This window comes from Eurytemora carolleeae, unplaced genomic scaffold (assembly GCF_000591075.1).
Source record: "Eurytemora carolleeae unplaced genomic scaffold, Eaff_2.0 scaffold362, whole genome shotgun sequence".
In the NCBI taxonomy this organism is placed as follows: Eukaryota; Metazoa; Arthropoda; class Copepoda; order Calanoida; family Temoridae; genus Eurytemora; species Eurytemora carolleeae.
In genome coordinates, this window is record NW_019396498.1 from 8,888 (window position 1) to 25,217 (window position 16,330).

The 16,330-nt window shown below is 31.3% G+C and overlaps 1 protein-coding gene across 1 annotated transcript; it reads left to right on the forward strand.

Moving 5' to 3' along the window:
* The first annotated feature begins 601 nt into the window (after nt 1-601).
* On the forward strand, nt 602-15,158 carry LOC111704417 (organic cation transporter protein). The gene is made up of 18 exons (XM_023476653.1): nt 602-705; nt 1,937-2,030; nt 4,131-4,190; nt 4,426-4,532; nt 5,143-5,175; nt 5,427-5,483; nt 6,205-6,303; nt 6,520-6,613; nt 6,742-6,807; nt 7,717-7,826; nt 8,556-8,664; nt 9,041-9,116; nt 11,123-11,250; nt 12,221-12,343; nt 12,848-12,926; nt 13,384-13,498; nt 14,388-14,504; nt 14,747-15,158. Exons 1-18 carry the CDS (start codon nt 643-645, stop codon nt 14,855-14,857), a joined length of 1,641 nt encoding a protein of 546 aa, XP_023332421.1. The 5' UTR covers nt 602-642; the 3' UTR covers nt 14,858-15,158.
* The last annotated feature ends 1,172 nt before the right edge of the window (nt 15,159-16,330 follow it).

Below are 16,330 nucleotides of genomic sequence, written 5' to 3' on the forward strand. Positions count from 1 at the left end.
TGAAACGTTGAATAGGAATTTTCAGCATGTCCTCATCATCACCTTGTTTCTGAATACATATTTTTTAACGAATATTTGAGAACATACAGTGGGTACCAGAATATTTGAGAACATACAGTGGGTACCAGAATATTTGAGAATATACAGTGGATACCAGAATATTTGAGAATATACAGTGGGTACCAGAATATTTGAGAATGTACAGTGGGTACCAGAATATTTGAGAATATACAGTGGGTACCAGAATATTTGAGAATATACAGTGGATACCAGAATATTTGAGAATATACAGTGGATACCAGAATATTTGAGAATATACAGTGGGTACCAGAAAAAAATGGAATGACAATCGCCTTCTTTCTCTTTTTTCATTCGTTATGAAATGTCACTAAGGGTTTTGTAGATTTTAGTCTCTATAGCGACATCTTTTTATTAAAAAGGAAAAAGAAGACAAGTATCCACGTGAGTTAACAAAACGACGATTTTTTTATAACAACCAATACCTCCTATTTTGTTAAAAAAATATCATTTTAAAAATGGTCGTTTCTTTTTCTCCTTTCGTCGTTAACGAAACGATCACTACTTTTTTTCAGAAAAATAAACACTGCCCATTCCTAAATACATACGTATATTATAGAAAGAATGGTTGAGGGGAAGGAAGTGATGAATCTTGAACTTCAAGTCTCAGCTCCTAAAGCAGTTGAGGTATGTATCTACTCACAGTAAGCTGCTTCAGCAGCACTAATCACTAGTTTCTGAGAGGACTAGAATAAGCAGCATCTTTTTGAAATGATTCTATTGTTCGCTGATCATTCGTGTTACAATGAGACAGAAGCTATCGACTTGAAAGGAATAGAGTCACAGCCACAAACTCAAATTTTCTAATCCTTGTAACTTTGTAACCTGATGGTGTAAACCTATGATATTTAAAATTTAGATTATTTGATCTAACAGAATTAAAGTTTTTGGCAAATAATCAATTCCTTTAAAGGGAGAGTGAAGGAAAAATGAAAGGTGGTATAGGCTGAAAGCTAATCATTTTAGCTCTTGATCGCGACCCATGAAAGTTTTATCTGATGTTCCTGTCTCGAGAAACTGATATGAAACTGTGTTAAAATTATACGAAAATTCATATATGTAAAATTTTGAAAATCTGAAACTTAAGTCACGTGACCAGAACTATCACCAATGGCAGAGCAGTATAGTGGTCACGTGTCTCCGCCTGTATCACGTGACCACTTTACTGCACTGCCATTGGTGGAATTTCTGGTCAAGTAAAACGGACGTAAAAATAACATTATAAATGAAATCTATTGAAAATAGAAACAACAAATATAAAAGTAAATCTAAATTACAATAAGCTTTCTCTGAGATATCATCGCTTTCAGATTGGTTGCTTATTTGCTGAATATGATCTGTTTAAACCTACTACTTTTATACAAAATTGTATATATATTAATTTTCGTATAGATTTGACACAGTTTTATATCAATTTCTCGAGATAGGAACATCAGATATGACTTTCATGGGTCGCGATCAAGAGCTTAAGTGATTAGCTTTCAGCCTATACCCCCTTTCATTTTTCCTTTACTGTCCCTTTAAGGCTACTTACATATTAAAAACCCCACATCACAGGGTGATTCCATAAAACCTATGAATACAGAAATTTCTTCCGTTTAGATTTTTTAAAATCTGATAATTTTTTGTCTGAGAATTTGTGAAATGATTAAAATTTGAAGGTATTCCCTGATACTAGTCAACTAGAGGTGTGCATGTACAATTTTTTCTATCTAAAGTTTGGCTGGGGACAGGCCAAACAGAGACAAATTTACATGGAGCTCTGCAAAAGTGTTCTTTTAGATAAAAATGTAATTTGAAAAAGTATTCAAGTTACAACTTTATTTTATCAAAATGAAACATCTATTTATATTTGAAGGAAGAAGATGAGAAGGATGAAGATGAGAAAAATGAGAATGACACTCTTCAAGGAGATCCTGAGGCTTGTGAAGATCAGATTATATCTCTAATAGGGAGAACTAGAACAAAACCTATGTTTAACGGGAAAAAATGATAATATACCTACAAATATAAATATTTACAAAGAGTGAAATTGGATCAAATATTTTGAGAAAATTTACTGCTTCCAAAATAAATTCATGAAATCATATCCGTGGTTTTGTTGCGTCATCAAGAAATTTTAATGTCCTTTCCAATGAATTTTAATGAGGGTAAATTCGTGTCTATTTTTCAGAAAAAAAGTTGGATTATTCTATTGTTTAGTATTTAAATATTCCAACATTTGATATTTCAAAAACTATTACAAAATGAATATGATTTAAAAATGTAAAGTTTGAAATCAGTATAAGGACATTTTATTTTTTCTCCATATTCCAACAAATGATAAAAGGTACGTGCATATAATCAAGGTTGATGCATGCACCTGACACTGATTAGTGTGAGAACAGGTTAAAGAAATAATAAACTTTGATAATAAGAAATTTATCATAAAGTTAAAACTTGTTCAGTTTTCCTTTTGTTTTACAATTACTCATTTTTGTTCAAACAAGTTAATATCTTCTATTGTTTATTCTAGTTTATGTTAGATCAGGGGTTCTTTATTATTGTTTATTTCTTGTTTAATCTAGCTCAGGTTTTCAACTGTTTACTTCTGGTTTAGACTAGTTCAGGTCTAAATGTTTATTTAAACTAGTTCAGGTTTCCACTGTTGTTTATTTCTGTTTTAAACTAGTTCAGGTTTCCTACTGTTGTTTATTTCTGTTTTAAACTAGTTAAGGTTTCCTACTGTTGTTTATTTATTGAAATCGTTCTTGTTTTAAATTTACCGGTCTCAATCTTATTAACGGCATTATCGGAAGATATTTTAAAAATCGAAGAAGGCGACAGCTGTCTAGGCCTTTTTTGCAAAAAAAAAGCCGGGGAAATTAGAAAACTTGCCGTTAGTTAACAAAACACTGCCAAGCCCTACTAAACACTTGTCTCAAACTCTAGTTTTCAAATACCTATATATTTACAACCTGATTGGGCTACCCTTAGCAAATCAGAGTTGTGACGAGTGAGGGAAGGCAACAATCTCCCCCGTACAGCTTCTGAATCTCTTTTACCTATTTGCGGCATTGTCATCCCCATTCTACTTAAACGGGAATAATTCGATAATTTTAAGCACGGTAGTCAATCTATAGTATCATTAACATTTGCATAATGATTTTTTTTTTACAATCAAAGATCGAGCTGGAAAAACGAAAACTTTGTGAATTTTTTTCTCAACAAATCTTGGAATGGCTGCCGCCTTAATTATAAATAGTCTCTATAAATATAATAAGTCAAAAAGAATATTCTTCATATAATGTTGATTCTAAAAACATTGCCCTTTGTTAATTTTCTCTCTAGTTATTGAGATATTTAAAGAAAACAAAACTCTGTTGTAACCTAATGATTTTTAAACTTTATTTTTACAAGCGCTATAGATTTGAAATACATATAGAACGAAGGATAAAGTCATTTTCTTTAATTGAGAATCGCTGAAGTTGCCTTTTCTCATTGTTTAATGCATTATTATGCAGGTGAATTAACCTTATATAAATAATGCGTTTTCGTCTGCAAAACGAATTTCATGTAAGTTTACGCGTTTACGTAAATTTCTTTAATTACAAGTTCAAGGGATTTGAAGCTGTACAAAATTTTAAATATGGAATTAAATACATTTTATGAAGAAAACTTTTTTATGTGTCTACTTATTACTAAAAGTTGTTCATAAAAAAGCGCCAGCCATTCCAAGATTTATTGATAAAAAAATCTATAAAAAAAGAACTATTTTCTCCCCGAACTTTGATTGTAAAAAAATCAAAAAAATATTTTGCAAATGTTAAGAATAGTTTAGGTTGACTAGCGTGCTTAAATTATCAAATTAGTCCCGTTTTAAGTAGAAATTGGCGATTGTAAATGGAAGATCATTCCCGGAAGACTGTTTGGAAGCCCTATGGGGGCACTGCCGCAATTAGGTAAAATGAGGTTCGGAAGCTGTGCGGGGGAGGTTGCCTTCCCTCCCTAGCTTGACAGTGGATATGATAATTTGTTTAGTAAACTAGTAAAAACTAGTTTTGGTTTTAAAGGAGAGACTGGAAGATGGCAGCTAGAGAGAATAGGAATTGTATTTCTGGTTTCTATCCCAGGAAAGTAGTTTTCAAACTTTACAAAAATTAAAGTTTTTAATCATCTAATCGGGTCTTCTTATTGTATTCTTAGTAAAACGTAAAAATGATTCTATTCTGAAAAAAATACTATGGGTGCCATGAAGGGTTTAGAATAAGAAAACCATTGTCTAATGATTTTTTAAATCTGGAATGTAAAATCCACAATATATTACGCGCATTTTTATTATTGAATGACAATAATCTTATATTTCAGGGTTAGCGCATATATTCATGTCCCCATTTGCGATGCCTAAAACAGATTTCTGGTGTGTGGAAACTGAGAGTTCTGGTGTACATGTTCATCAGGATAATCTAACTAAGGTTAGGCAAATAATAAAAGTAAAAGTGATAATTTGCAGATAATTATTTATCGATCGATCGATTAATTATTTACAATTACTTTATAGGGAAGTTAAGGGAATTTTACTTTACCATGGGTTCCCAACACCAATTTTGTAGACAAATTGTTGGAGGGAACCAGTGGTTAACTAAAAATTTTAATTTCCCGAAAAAGTAATTGTACACAATGTTATCGTCTTTTGAGATAAACATGTGCGAATTTTTTCCTGAAAACTTGGCAGAGCGGGTGGTTATTCCGATACATAACTGTACCAAGGGACGTAAAGTGACTTAACCTCCCTCTGTTGGTGGAATCACAGGTCGTTAATGTGGTCAAAAAGCGGTAAAATTTATTATGTCACACTAAAAAAACGAAGCCGACCACGCTTTTATATTGGTCTGTCGTGATAGTTTTTTGATTTTTGATCTTGATAATTTTGATTTGTAGATTTTGAGTGTGATTTTAATATTTTTTAGATGGGCTTGCATTACAGAGAAAAGTATTTGTGTATTTATGTTTCTTTAGACCTCTGTTAGTTTAGTTTTAGATTAATAAGTTTAATTGGACACACTATAACTGTTTTGCTTTCAGAATGAGTGTTTGGACTCCTGTACATCTTTTGAGGTATGAAAAACTTCAATATTTAGTTTAAACAAAGATCTATAAAAAAGTCTTAAAGTTTTTGGTTTGTATTTTGGAAACTCATGCAAATTTTTTATACAGATATTTATTTTGCAAGTAATTTGCCATAGCATGCCATCATTTTTTAAAACATAAACCTTTTCCCAATCTCTTTAGAAACTACGTTTTCATTTGGTTTAAACATTGGCTTAACTAGGACATTCTCCAAACGAACGATATAAATTTGTGTTCAGTATGATTTGAGTTTCTGGGAGGAAACTATAATATCAGATTATAACCTGGTTTGTGAGGTAGGATATCTAGAAATACGGTTACTAGGCTTTTATGGCGCTTCGCGTCCATCTTCTATTTTATTTGTGAATTTTCTCTTAGTATGCAATATAATAGAACAACAAATAAATTTCGCGGATTGTGAAATATTTTTTTTGTGGATTTTCAAAACTTGATGAAAACCAAATTTTGATGAAGGCAAATTTTTGAAATTTATATCATCCATAAACCTTCCTTCGGGGTCATGTCAGGTGCCACACAAAATTCGGGCCCATTTTGACGTTTATTGGATACAAACAGACAGAAACCCAACAGACAAGCAAAGTATATTTATAGATAATAAGTTTCAAAGATCGTCAACGTTTAATAGTTATTCGTCTGAAAAGTCCCGTATACGCTTAATCCAATATACAATGGATAAGATGTTTTCTTCTTTCTGACAGAAATTTTAAACTTTCAACGGTGGATTTTGTAGAAAGTGACAACAATTATGCAACGTAGAGAAGTAATTAAACTACAAAACCTAAGTTGAATCACATCTGTTGGGAGCCTATTCAAATTGGAGAGAATTGGTTCAACTTAATCTACGTAGTTCAACGTTTTCTTGTTTTTCATTATGTTTTGTTTAAGAATGAACACTAACATGTCGGAAACTTGTTCCATATCGTATAGAAACACGAAAACATCTCCATAATCATCTCTCAATAAATGGTTTAATGATAAAAATAATTTTCATTTTAGGCTAGTCCCTTGTCAACCATGGCCAAAATGATGTTTTTCGGAGGCTTTGGAATTGGCACATTTGTCGCCGGTATGGTTTCAGATACTTTTGGGAGACAGGTACTTTTTCTTTTTTGGTTAAAACCATTAATAAGTTGAAATTAATCTTTTTTGGTATTATGAGTATACCTTATAAATGTGAATTATTTACCAAATAAAATATTCAATTTTCAAAGAAGCCTGTTTTTATTATATAATTATAGGGTTTTTCCAAATAAAAAAACAAAAAAACAATTTGCACTTGATTTTAATCTCATGTTCATAAATTTTGTTTAGAAAGCTATTTGTGGGTTTACGGCACTACTCCTTGTTAGTGGAGTTGCGTGTAGTTTTATGCCATCATATACTACATTTGTGGGACTCTGGATAGGTAAAGCGTAAAAACAAAAATTTCTATGAAAATTAAAAATTTAATAATAAATAGCTATTTTTTTCCAGTACCTCATACTTTAAAATTTGATGTTTTTAAAACACGAATAATGCAGCTTTTTGTTTTAGTTGTTGGTATTGCTGCTATAGCAAACTTTACAGTAGCATTTGTTTGGGTCATGGAGCTAGCATCAGGTACAGTAGAGATTAAACATAGAGCTAGCATCAGGTAGAGTAGAGATTAAACATAGAGCCAGCATCAGGCAGAGTAGAGATTAGAGATTAAACATGGAGCTAGCATCATGTAGAGTAGAGATTAAACATGGGGCTATCATCATGTAGAGTAGAGATTAAACATAAAGCTAGCATTAGGTAGAGTAGAAATTTAACATGGAGCTAGCGTCAGGTAGAGTAGAGATGAAACAGAGAGGTAGCATCAGGTAGAGTAGAGATTAAACATGGAGCTAGCATCAAGTAGTGTAGAGATTAAACATAGAGCTAGCATCAGGTAGAGTAGAGATTAGACATAGAGCTAGCATCAGGTAGAGTAGAGATTAAACATAGAGCTAGCATTAGGTAGAGTAGAGATTAAACATGTAGCTAGCATCAGGTAGAGTAGAGATTAGACATAGAGCTAGCATCAGGTAGAGTAGAGATTAAACATGGAGCTAGCATCAAGTAGAGTAGAGATTAAACATAGAGCCAGCATCAGGCAGAGTAGAGATTAGAGATTAAACATGGTGCTAGCATCATGTAGAGTAGAGATTAAACATGGGGCTATCATCATGTAGAGTAGAGATTAAACATAAAGCTAGCATTAGGTAGAGTAGAAATTTAACATGGAGCTAGCATCAGGTAGAGTAGAGAATAAACATGGAGCTAGCATCAAGTAGAGTAGAGATTAAACATAGATCTAGCATCAGGCAGAGTAGAGATTAAAGATTAAACATGGAGCTAGCATCAAGTAGAGTAGAGATTAAACATAGAGATAATGGATATCAACATTAAACAGCGGTACTGAAGGTTTAGTTCAGCTCTCATCCAATTAATTTAGTGTCTGGTGATCACTGGTTGACTTGAGTATATAACTTGATTATATTTTAGGAAAATGGAAGATCCTACTGGGAATGGGAATGCAGTTTACCTGGCCCATCAGTAGAATATTTATCCTAGTCTGCGCATGGACATTGAGAAACTGGCGCAGAATGATGCAGGTCAACCTTTACCTGGCTTAATAGGATAAATCTGCAGATTATGAAAGTAGTGTGAATATATTGTGCGTAAAGTGTGTCTACTAAATCTACATTTTCCATTAATTCCAAGTTTTATGCACACGTCAACGACAATTTATTTTTTTATTTTTTGTTTGAAAATATTTATTGTTTATATATTTGAATTATCAAATTACTGGATTGCATATTTGTTTTATATATGTTTTACATATTGTAGAATGTAGTGTATGTGTATGTAAATATAAAACTTAAGCAACACTTTAAAACATTACTATTAGTATATTTCAGGTTAAATATATATGTGTGAATACACATATTACACATGAGGATATATATTTCTGTTTTGATTGTATAATAAATTGACTATTATACATTAATGTATTGACATAAAGATCTATTAATACATATATATACTTAAGACAATAAATATAATTGTATGTATATTGTAGGCTGTATCTGCTCCTCTGTGTCTAGCTCCTGATCTCCTATATTGTATATATATTGTAGGCTGTATCTGCTCCTCTGTGTCTAGCTCCTGATCTCCTATATTTCCTTCCTATATATATTGTAGGCTGTATCTGCTCCTCTGTGTCTAGCTCCTGTTCTCCTATATTTCCTTCCTATATATTGTAGGCTGTGTCTGCTCCTCTGTATCTGCTCCTCTGTGTCTAGCTCCTGTTCTCCTATATTTCCTTCCTATATATATTGTAGGCTGTATCTGCTCCTCTGTGTCTAGCTCCTGTTCTCCTATATTTCCTTCCTGAAAGTCCAAGATGGTTGGTTGCTAAGGGTAGAATATCAGAAGCTAAAGTTCTCATAGGTAATCGGCCTATTTAAAAAAAATTCTTAAAAGATTTCTTTTACCCGAAAGGATCTAAATGTTTGCAAAGTAAAATTCTAATATTAACATAAATCTGCTATCCGAAAATGAAAGAAAAATAATAACTACAATATTGGCCAGAATTTCTTCCCTCCGTTCAATATAAATTGGTTTGTATCCCAAATCCAAAAAATCAGAAGAGCGTGAACCCGGCCCTACTCTAATCAAACTTTTCGGAATAGGTTTTTTTTTTCAGTGCACAAAGAACTTTTTTTAAAGAATTTTATATCATTTTGATACGCACCGAAAAGTGAGAAAAAAATGACATTTTCGGGTGACAAATACACAATCTTCACTAAATTTTCATAATATTTAGCTGATGCTATAAAGACGAATAAAAGAAAAGCTGATCCAGAAATGATTTCATTGAAACGACCCCAGCAACAGAGAAGGTGAATATATTATTTGATCATTGTAAATTTTGCAATGTGTAAGGAGCATGGTGAAATATAATCACAGTGAGACAGGTTTCAGTCCTGATTTCACAGATACTTGAAAGTTCAATATGATCGCAAACGACTATTTTAGGACAAACATATAAAATAACAACCCTTATTATTTTTGCCGTATTTGGGGGTGTCATACAGAACAGCTTGATATTTTATCTAAAACGACTCTGAACGGCAGTTTTGCGCTAAGGTAACAAAATTTTAGATTACAAGGAGAAAAAAAAAATTTATGCTCACATCTGTATTTTATCAAACAAATGATGAAACTAATTAAATTTGTAAATCTTTTTTAATGCAGAATTGTTAATGTAATATCTCAGAAGTGCCTGATGTTATATGATCAGACCATAATCTTTAGTTTCTCCAGAAATCCAGGATCATATATCCGGCCAAACCTTCCAAAGAATGCCAGAACTTGTTAAAATATTAATGAGTTGACTTTAGATCCGTGGTTTAGGGGATAAATTTCCAGGTTTAAATGAAAACTTCTAGGTTTAGATGATACACATCTAGGTTCAGATAATAAATTTCTAGGTTTAGATGATAAACTTCTTGGTTTACATGACTGACTACATCAAGCCATACCTGCCAAGAATCCCATAGATTTATTATCTGAACCTTGGAGTTTATCACCAAAACAATGCAATTTTAATTCAAACCATGGTAGTTTATCCTCTAAAGCACGAAGTTTATCACCTGAACCTTTTACTTAAACATCCTAACTATGGAATATTTCATCTACATCTAGAAGTTTATTTTATAACCCTTGGAGTATATTATCTGAATTGGTGGGTTTATCATCTAAACTTTGGAGTTTAAACCTTAAAGTTTTTTATTTAAACCTTTATGATCTAAACCATAGAGTTAATCATCTAAACCATGGACTTTATCGCTTGAACCTTTGACTTAAACATCCTAACCATGGAATATTTCATTTATATCTAGAAGTTTATTATATCATCTGAATTGTTGGGTTCAGTACCTAATCTTTGGATGATATATTCTGAACCATAAAGTTTTTTATTTAAACCTTAAAGATTATCAATTTTACTTTGGAGTTTTGCAGTTATATCTCAGTTTTGGTCACCAGTACCTTAGAGTTTTTCACTCAACCCAACGAGTTTTTTCGTTTGAACCATGGTTTTTTTTTATCTAAACCATGGTGCAATCATTTAAACCAAAAATTTTTTTATCTAAACCATACAGTTTTTTATCATTTCAATGGAGTTTCTATCACTCATCTAAAGTTTTTAACAAGTTGTAACTTTCTCTGGAAGGTTGAGATATATCATCCTGGATATCTGGAGAAACTAAAGAACACTGTCTGCTCAATAACATCAACCACTTCTGAGATATTATATAAGAATTCTGCATTAAAACAGAGAAATATATTTAATTTTTTCCCTCATTTGTTTTATAAAATACAAAGAACTGTTAATTGATTTTCTTCTTCTTGTAATCTAAATTTTGTAAGCTTAGCGTAGAAACTGCCATTTAAAAGTGTTTTAGACGAAACATCGTTTTATATGATCCCCAAAAATACAGCAGAAATAATAGGGGTCGTACTTATACATATTTGTTTTAAAATATTCATGCGAGAATATATTGAATTTTCAAGTATCTGTGAAATCAGGACTGAAACCTGAATTTCTCAGGATTCCCTCGGTCCCGGATAGAATTAATTTCATCTCTGAGCACAAACTTAATGTCTTGAACGGGTTTAGCCTCACTGTGTAATATAATATTATGCCAAAAACATGATAAAACATTTTAGGATAAAATTTGCTGAATTACAACAATTATTAATTCTAAATGTTTTGTTTGGCATTAACTTAAACCGAAAAGGTTTTTGTCATGAAAATCTAGGCTTAGGTCATATAATTTGGTTAAGTTCGATTTTTCGATTTAGTTTCTGTGAAAAAAATTTGAACCCGTTGTTCTGTGTACAGGAATGGAACTGTTGTGGATATCCTAAGGTTTCCTGTACTCCGACAGAAGACCCTGATCATGTATTTCAACTGGTTCGCTAGCTCCTTTATGATGTACGGTCTCTCTCTCAACTGGCAGAATTTGACAGGTTCAGAATGTATTTTTAGTCATAAAATCATTAATTATAAGTTTTCTGTATTGATAATATCATTAATTATAAAAAATCATCTTTAGTTTTCTTTGCAGTTAATAATATCCTTCATTTGTAGTCTTTTGTCATTTATTCTTTTTTGTATCCATTATGATATAAATTTTTGGTTTTCATATTTCAATTAAATTTAGACATTCTTAAAACTTCTGACTCATATATTTATATACGTACATAGCTCTACATGAAACAATTGTTATTTGCTTTAATTCAATTAAACCCACTTAAGGACAGAACGTTTTTTACTTCGTCAACGACTTAGAAAAAAAAAACAAAAAATGATCTTTTTTGAAAAGGACCGTTTTTTAATTAAAAAAGAAATAGGAAATAAAAAAATATTAATGCATTTTGTTAATGAGTGTAGATCGTTTTTGATTTTTAACGATTCTTAACGGCCACACCTTCGTTAACTATTATTAATACATACTTTAGTTGGTAATCGTTAACGACGTACCTTTAACCGACCTTATAGGGTATCCAAACGAATTATCGAGTATTTTTACCCTCCCGGCTCGTTATTATTGAATTAAATCGACTCCACACGTATTTTAATATATATGTATGTATATATAATACAATTTTAGGTTGGGAAACCCTTAGATCATTTTTCTCAACATCTCTTACTTAAAAATATTTAAAAATCACAACTTTCAGAAATTAAAACGATAGGTTTTTCAGTAAAACTAACATATCGTCTTTTCGGTTTTTAAAAGTTCAGAACCAACAGTTTGTTAGTTTCATCCATTCCTTTTTCTCTGAAACGAAGGTTCATTAGCTTTAGAAAATCAAAAACGAAAAGAAAAACGTTCGTTTTTCTTTTTTAAAAACGATTAACAGCCCTACACCCACTCCCTTTTCTGCCAAGGTATATTGTTAAAAATATTATTTGTTTTTGTTATTCTGATTGTAGGTGATCTATTCCTGACTTTCCTGATAGCGAGTTGCCTGGATTTTCCTGCAAAAGCATTCTCAGTGATTTCTCTCCTGTTTTATGGAAGGAAACTTCCATATATTGGACTTACATTCATCGCAGGAACCAAACATTTTCTCATTCACATACTTTTCATTATTTTCACAGCCAACACAATCCATCAAACTTTTTTTTTGTTTTGAATCATTTTATGTAACTTAGATTTTAAGGCTCCTTAAGAGGCTATACTGATTATCATACTTCTTTTTTACTGTGCACATTTTTAACTCTGAGCAATTTTAAGCAATTTTTTCTAATTTTCATAAGAGATTAATACACAATTATTTTAAAAGAGTTGCAGTATTCTCTTTATTTAATTTTTCTCACTTTTGAAAATCACCCCCCCCCCCTCCTACCGGGATATAGTGCCTCGAAATACAAATTCTTCAAAATGCTTGCTTTTGATCATTTCTTCTCCCAGTATGAACATTTTGCATTTGTAAATAAAAGCAGACTTTAGAAAAACTCCGAATAATTAGTCTTTCGTAATATTCCTCTGTTTTTCGCTATGTTTTCTGATAATTTTTGTAGTTTTATATTCGTTAAAAATGTGAGCGCTGGTTTAAGGTATTCTGTTTGTAATTATTCTGGTAGTTCCTAAAGCTGGGAATGATACTATAATTCTAGTTCTATCTCTAATTGCCAGGTCAGTCTTTCTTAAAAACTTTGTTTTAAACAAACGACGTTTTCAAACAAAAAAGAAACTGTTCACATTTTGAAAGTGAAGCTTCTGCATTAGAAATTGGGGTCAAGGGCCGGTTAGCCTTAGCCTGTCAAATGTAAATTTATTATAATAAATTATTCAGCAAAAAAACAAGTGTAAAGTTTCAATCATGATTGTAAAGGAAAATGTTGTACATGCAGTTTTCTGTAATTCTGTCAAAGGAATTGAGTTTTTGCCACAAACATAAATTTTCTAATTCCAAAATCTTTGCAAAATGATGACGTAAGCCTCTGATATTTCAAACTATGAATTCTGTTAGACAGAATAATCTTAGTTTGAAATATCATAAGTTTACACTATCAGGTTTAAAAGATATAGAAAATTGAAAATTTGAGTTCCTTTGTTCCTCTTTATCCTTTGTATTTATTTTATTCTCTAGTTTCTGTGTCTCCTCTTCCTTCGGTATGCTCTGGATGTGGATGAGTGAGTTGATGCCGACTACTGTACGCAATGCTGGTGTAGGATCTGCATCTATGATCGCTAGAGTTGGAGGGGTAGGTTATACATTAATTATATCAGAAGGGGTAGGTTATAGATTAATTATATTAGAAGGAGTAGGTTATACATTAATTATATAAGAAGGGGTATGTTATAGATTAATTATATAAGAAGGGGTAGGTTATACATTAATTATATAAGAAAGGGAAGGTTATATATTAATTAAATAAGAAGGGGTAGGTTATAGATTAATCATAAAAGAAGGGGTAGGTTATAGATTAACCATATAAGAAGGGGTAGGTTATAGATTAATTATATAAGAAGGGGTAGGTTATAGATTAATTATATAAGAAGGAGTAGGTTATAGATTAATCATATAAGAAGGGGTAGGTTATAGATTAATTATATAAGAAGGGTTGGTTATGTATTAATTATATAAGATTGAGTAGGCTATAGATTAATTATATAAGAAGGGGTAGGTTATAGATTAAATATATAAGAAGGAGTAGGTTATAGATTAATCATATAAGAAGGGGTAGGTTATAGATTAATTATATAAGAAGGGTTGGTTATAGATTAAGTATATAAGATTGAGTAGGTTATAGATTAATTATATAAGAAGGGGTAGGTTATAGATTATTTATATAAGGAGAGTATCTATAAACAGTAAATTTGAAAAAAGTATACCGTTCATTCTACTCCTCAGGGACATCTTTGAGTCATACGATAAGCTTCCTTGTAGTAAATAAATCATTCAATTGGAGTGAAGGGTCTCTAACGGTAAGATAAATAAGGGTATGCCACCAGATTTTGAAAAATACACAACAAAACACTTCATAGGTACCCAATACTAAATACTCGATGTATGTTACATGAAGTTTTTTTTAGGTAAAGGTAGTATATAGCTACTATTAAATACATCTACTAAAAATAAGTTATTTTTAGGTACTAGCTACTACAGTGGGTAAACTAGCTGATGTATCACCAAGTATTCCTATAAGCATGTTTGCATTTTCTGCTTTGCTATCTGCGTCTTTATCCATTCTTCTTCCAGAAACACAGGTAAATACATATATTCCAGGAATCCTGGGATTTCCAAATTGTGGTCAGCTTTTAAAATTAAACAAGAAAAATTTTTTAGTTCCAATTTGTTAAAACATTATTTGAAGTTCTTGACATAACACATACATGTTCTAATTGTTGTACTGTTGTACTGTTGTACTGTTGTACTGTTGTACTGTTGTACTGTTGTACGTTGGACATAATGTTTTACGTAGAATTATTTTTTAACACTCTGTTTTCAGGGTAAACCTCTACCCGACACACCAGAAGAGAGTGAGAAGGACAAACTTCTCGGGATAAAGGATGGATTTAGGACAATGTTCTCACATGTTAGAACAAGGAGAGCAGAGTAAACTCAGATTCAGCCTCTCTCACACAACTAAGATACAATTATATCACATTTGGAACAGATTAAATCTTGAAGAAATATATTTAACTATTTAATATTTTGATTCTTCCTAGTTGAGTTTTTCAATTTCTTTTTGTAAGTGCATTAAAAAATATACCAATAAAGATACGATTCCATCAGTTAGTCATGGTTTGCACAAAATGTTGCTCTAGGTAACAATTCTGTAATAGCTGTTAAACATTCAAATAAGAAAAACTGCAACAAAAAGGTTAAAATTTGAAAAGAAATACTTTCTGGACAAAAAATAGATTAAGGAACTTTTTTATCCTATCCAGCTTCTCAGGCATGCTACCTCTAAAATCATCCTTTTTGGCCCAGTTCAGACAACGAAAGTTATGAATGAAATTTGACAGAAAATTTTTGAAGAATATTTAAAAGTTTCCCGACCTTTCGATCTTGTCTTTTTCGGTATATTCAGTGGGAAAAGGGGTTAAACGGACAACAGGCAAATTAAAATTTCAAAAAGTGTTATTCGAAATTTGAAGTTTGAACCAGGTTTTATTGGTTTCAAGAATGTGAACAAATTCACAAAATCTTGTTTCATCACATATCTGAATTCATTTGTTAAATTATTTCAAATAAGCGAAATTTACTAAGTTGGAATTTTTAAAAGAAAATTTAAATTTTGTTGAATCAAATCTGACATTTTTGTTGAATCAATTTTAATAAATGGCATTATAATTGTTTTGTTTATAAAGTCTCTTTCCGTATTATGGGCTAATATTTATTTTATAAACGTTAAACATTTTTATACTTGTATAAAACTTCGAACATTTATCCTAAAAAGCAAATCAATGCAGTTTTATTTTTTGTAAATATTACAGATGCCTTAAAGAATGTAAATATTACAGATACTGTAAAAAATCTAAATATTACAGATACTGTAAAAAATGTAAATATTACAGATATTGTAAAAAATGTAAATATAACAGATACCGTAAAAAATGTAAATATTACAGATACTGTAAAAAATGTAAAGGGACTGTATTTGTAATTCTAAGTGGCTGTACCTTTTAAACTCTTTACTGGCCAACTCTACAACCTGTTTTACATCTGAAATAAACTAATGTGTACAGTTAGCCGTATTGAGTTCACACTATACTCTAGCGTACTTTCTACAGTTTTCCGGTAAGTTGAACACCATTTTAGAAATGAACACAAGGATTACTTTTTCCTTCAGGATCGGTCAATGGTTTGCAGGGTACCGTTGTGAATCAGGCATGCACCCCTGTAAATGAAGGGTCACTTGAAATTACGCCTACAGTCCCTTTCAGAAATTTGTCTCCATTCATTGTTAAAAGTTAAATTTTTTGTATAATCTACCATGAAGAAATAAATATTTAAATATTTTGATTTATTCTGATTTGTCCCGGGTAGTTAACTAGTTGGTCGGTAATTGTTAAGTGAGTTTTTAAGT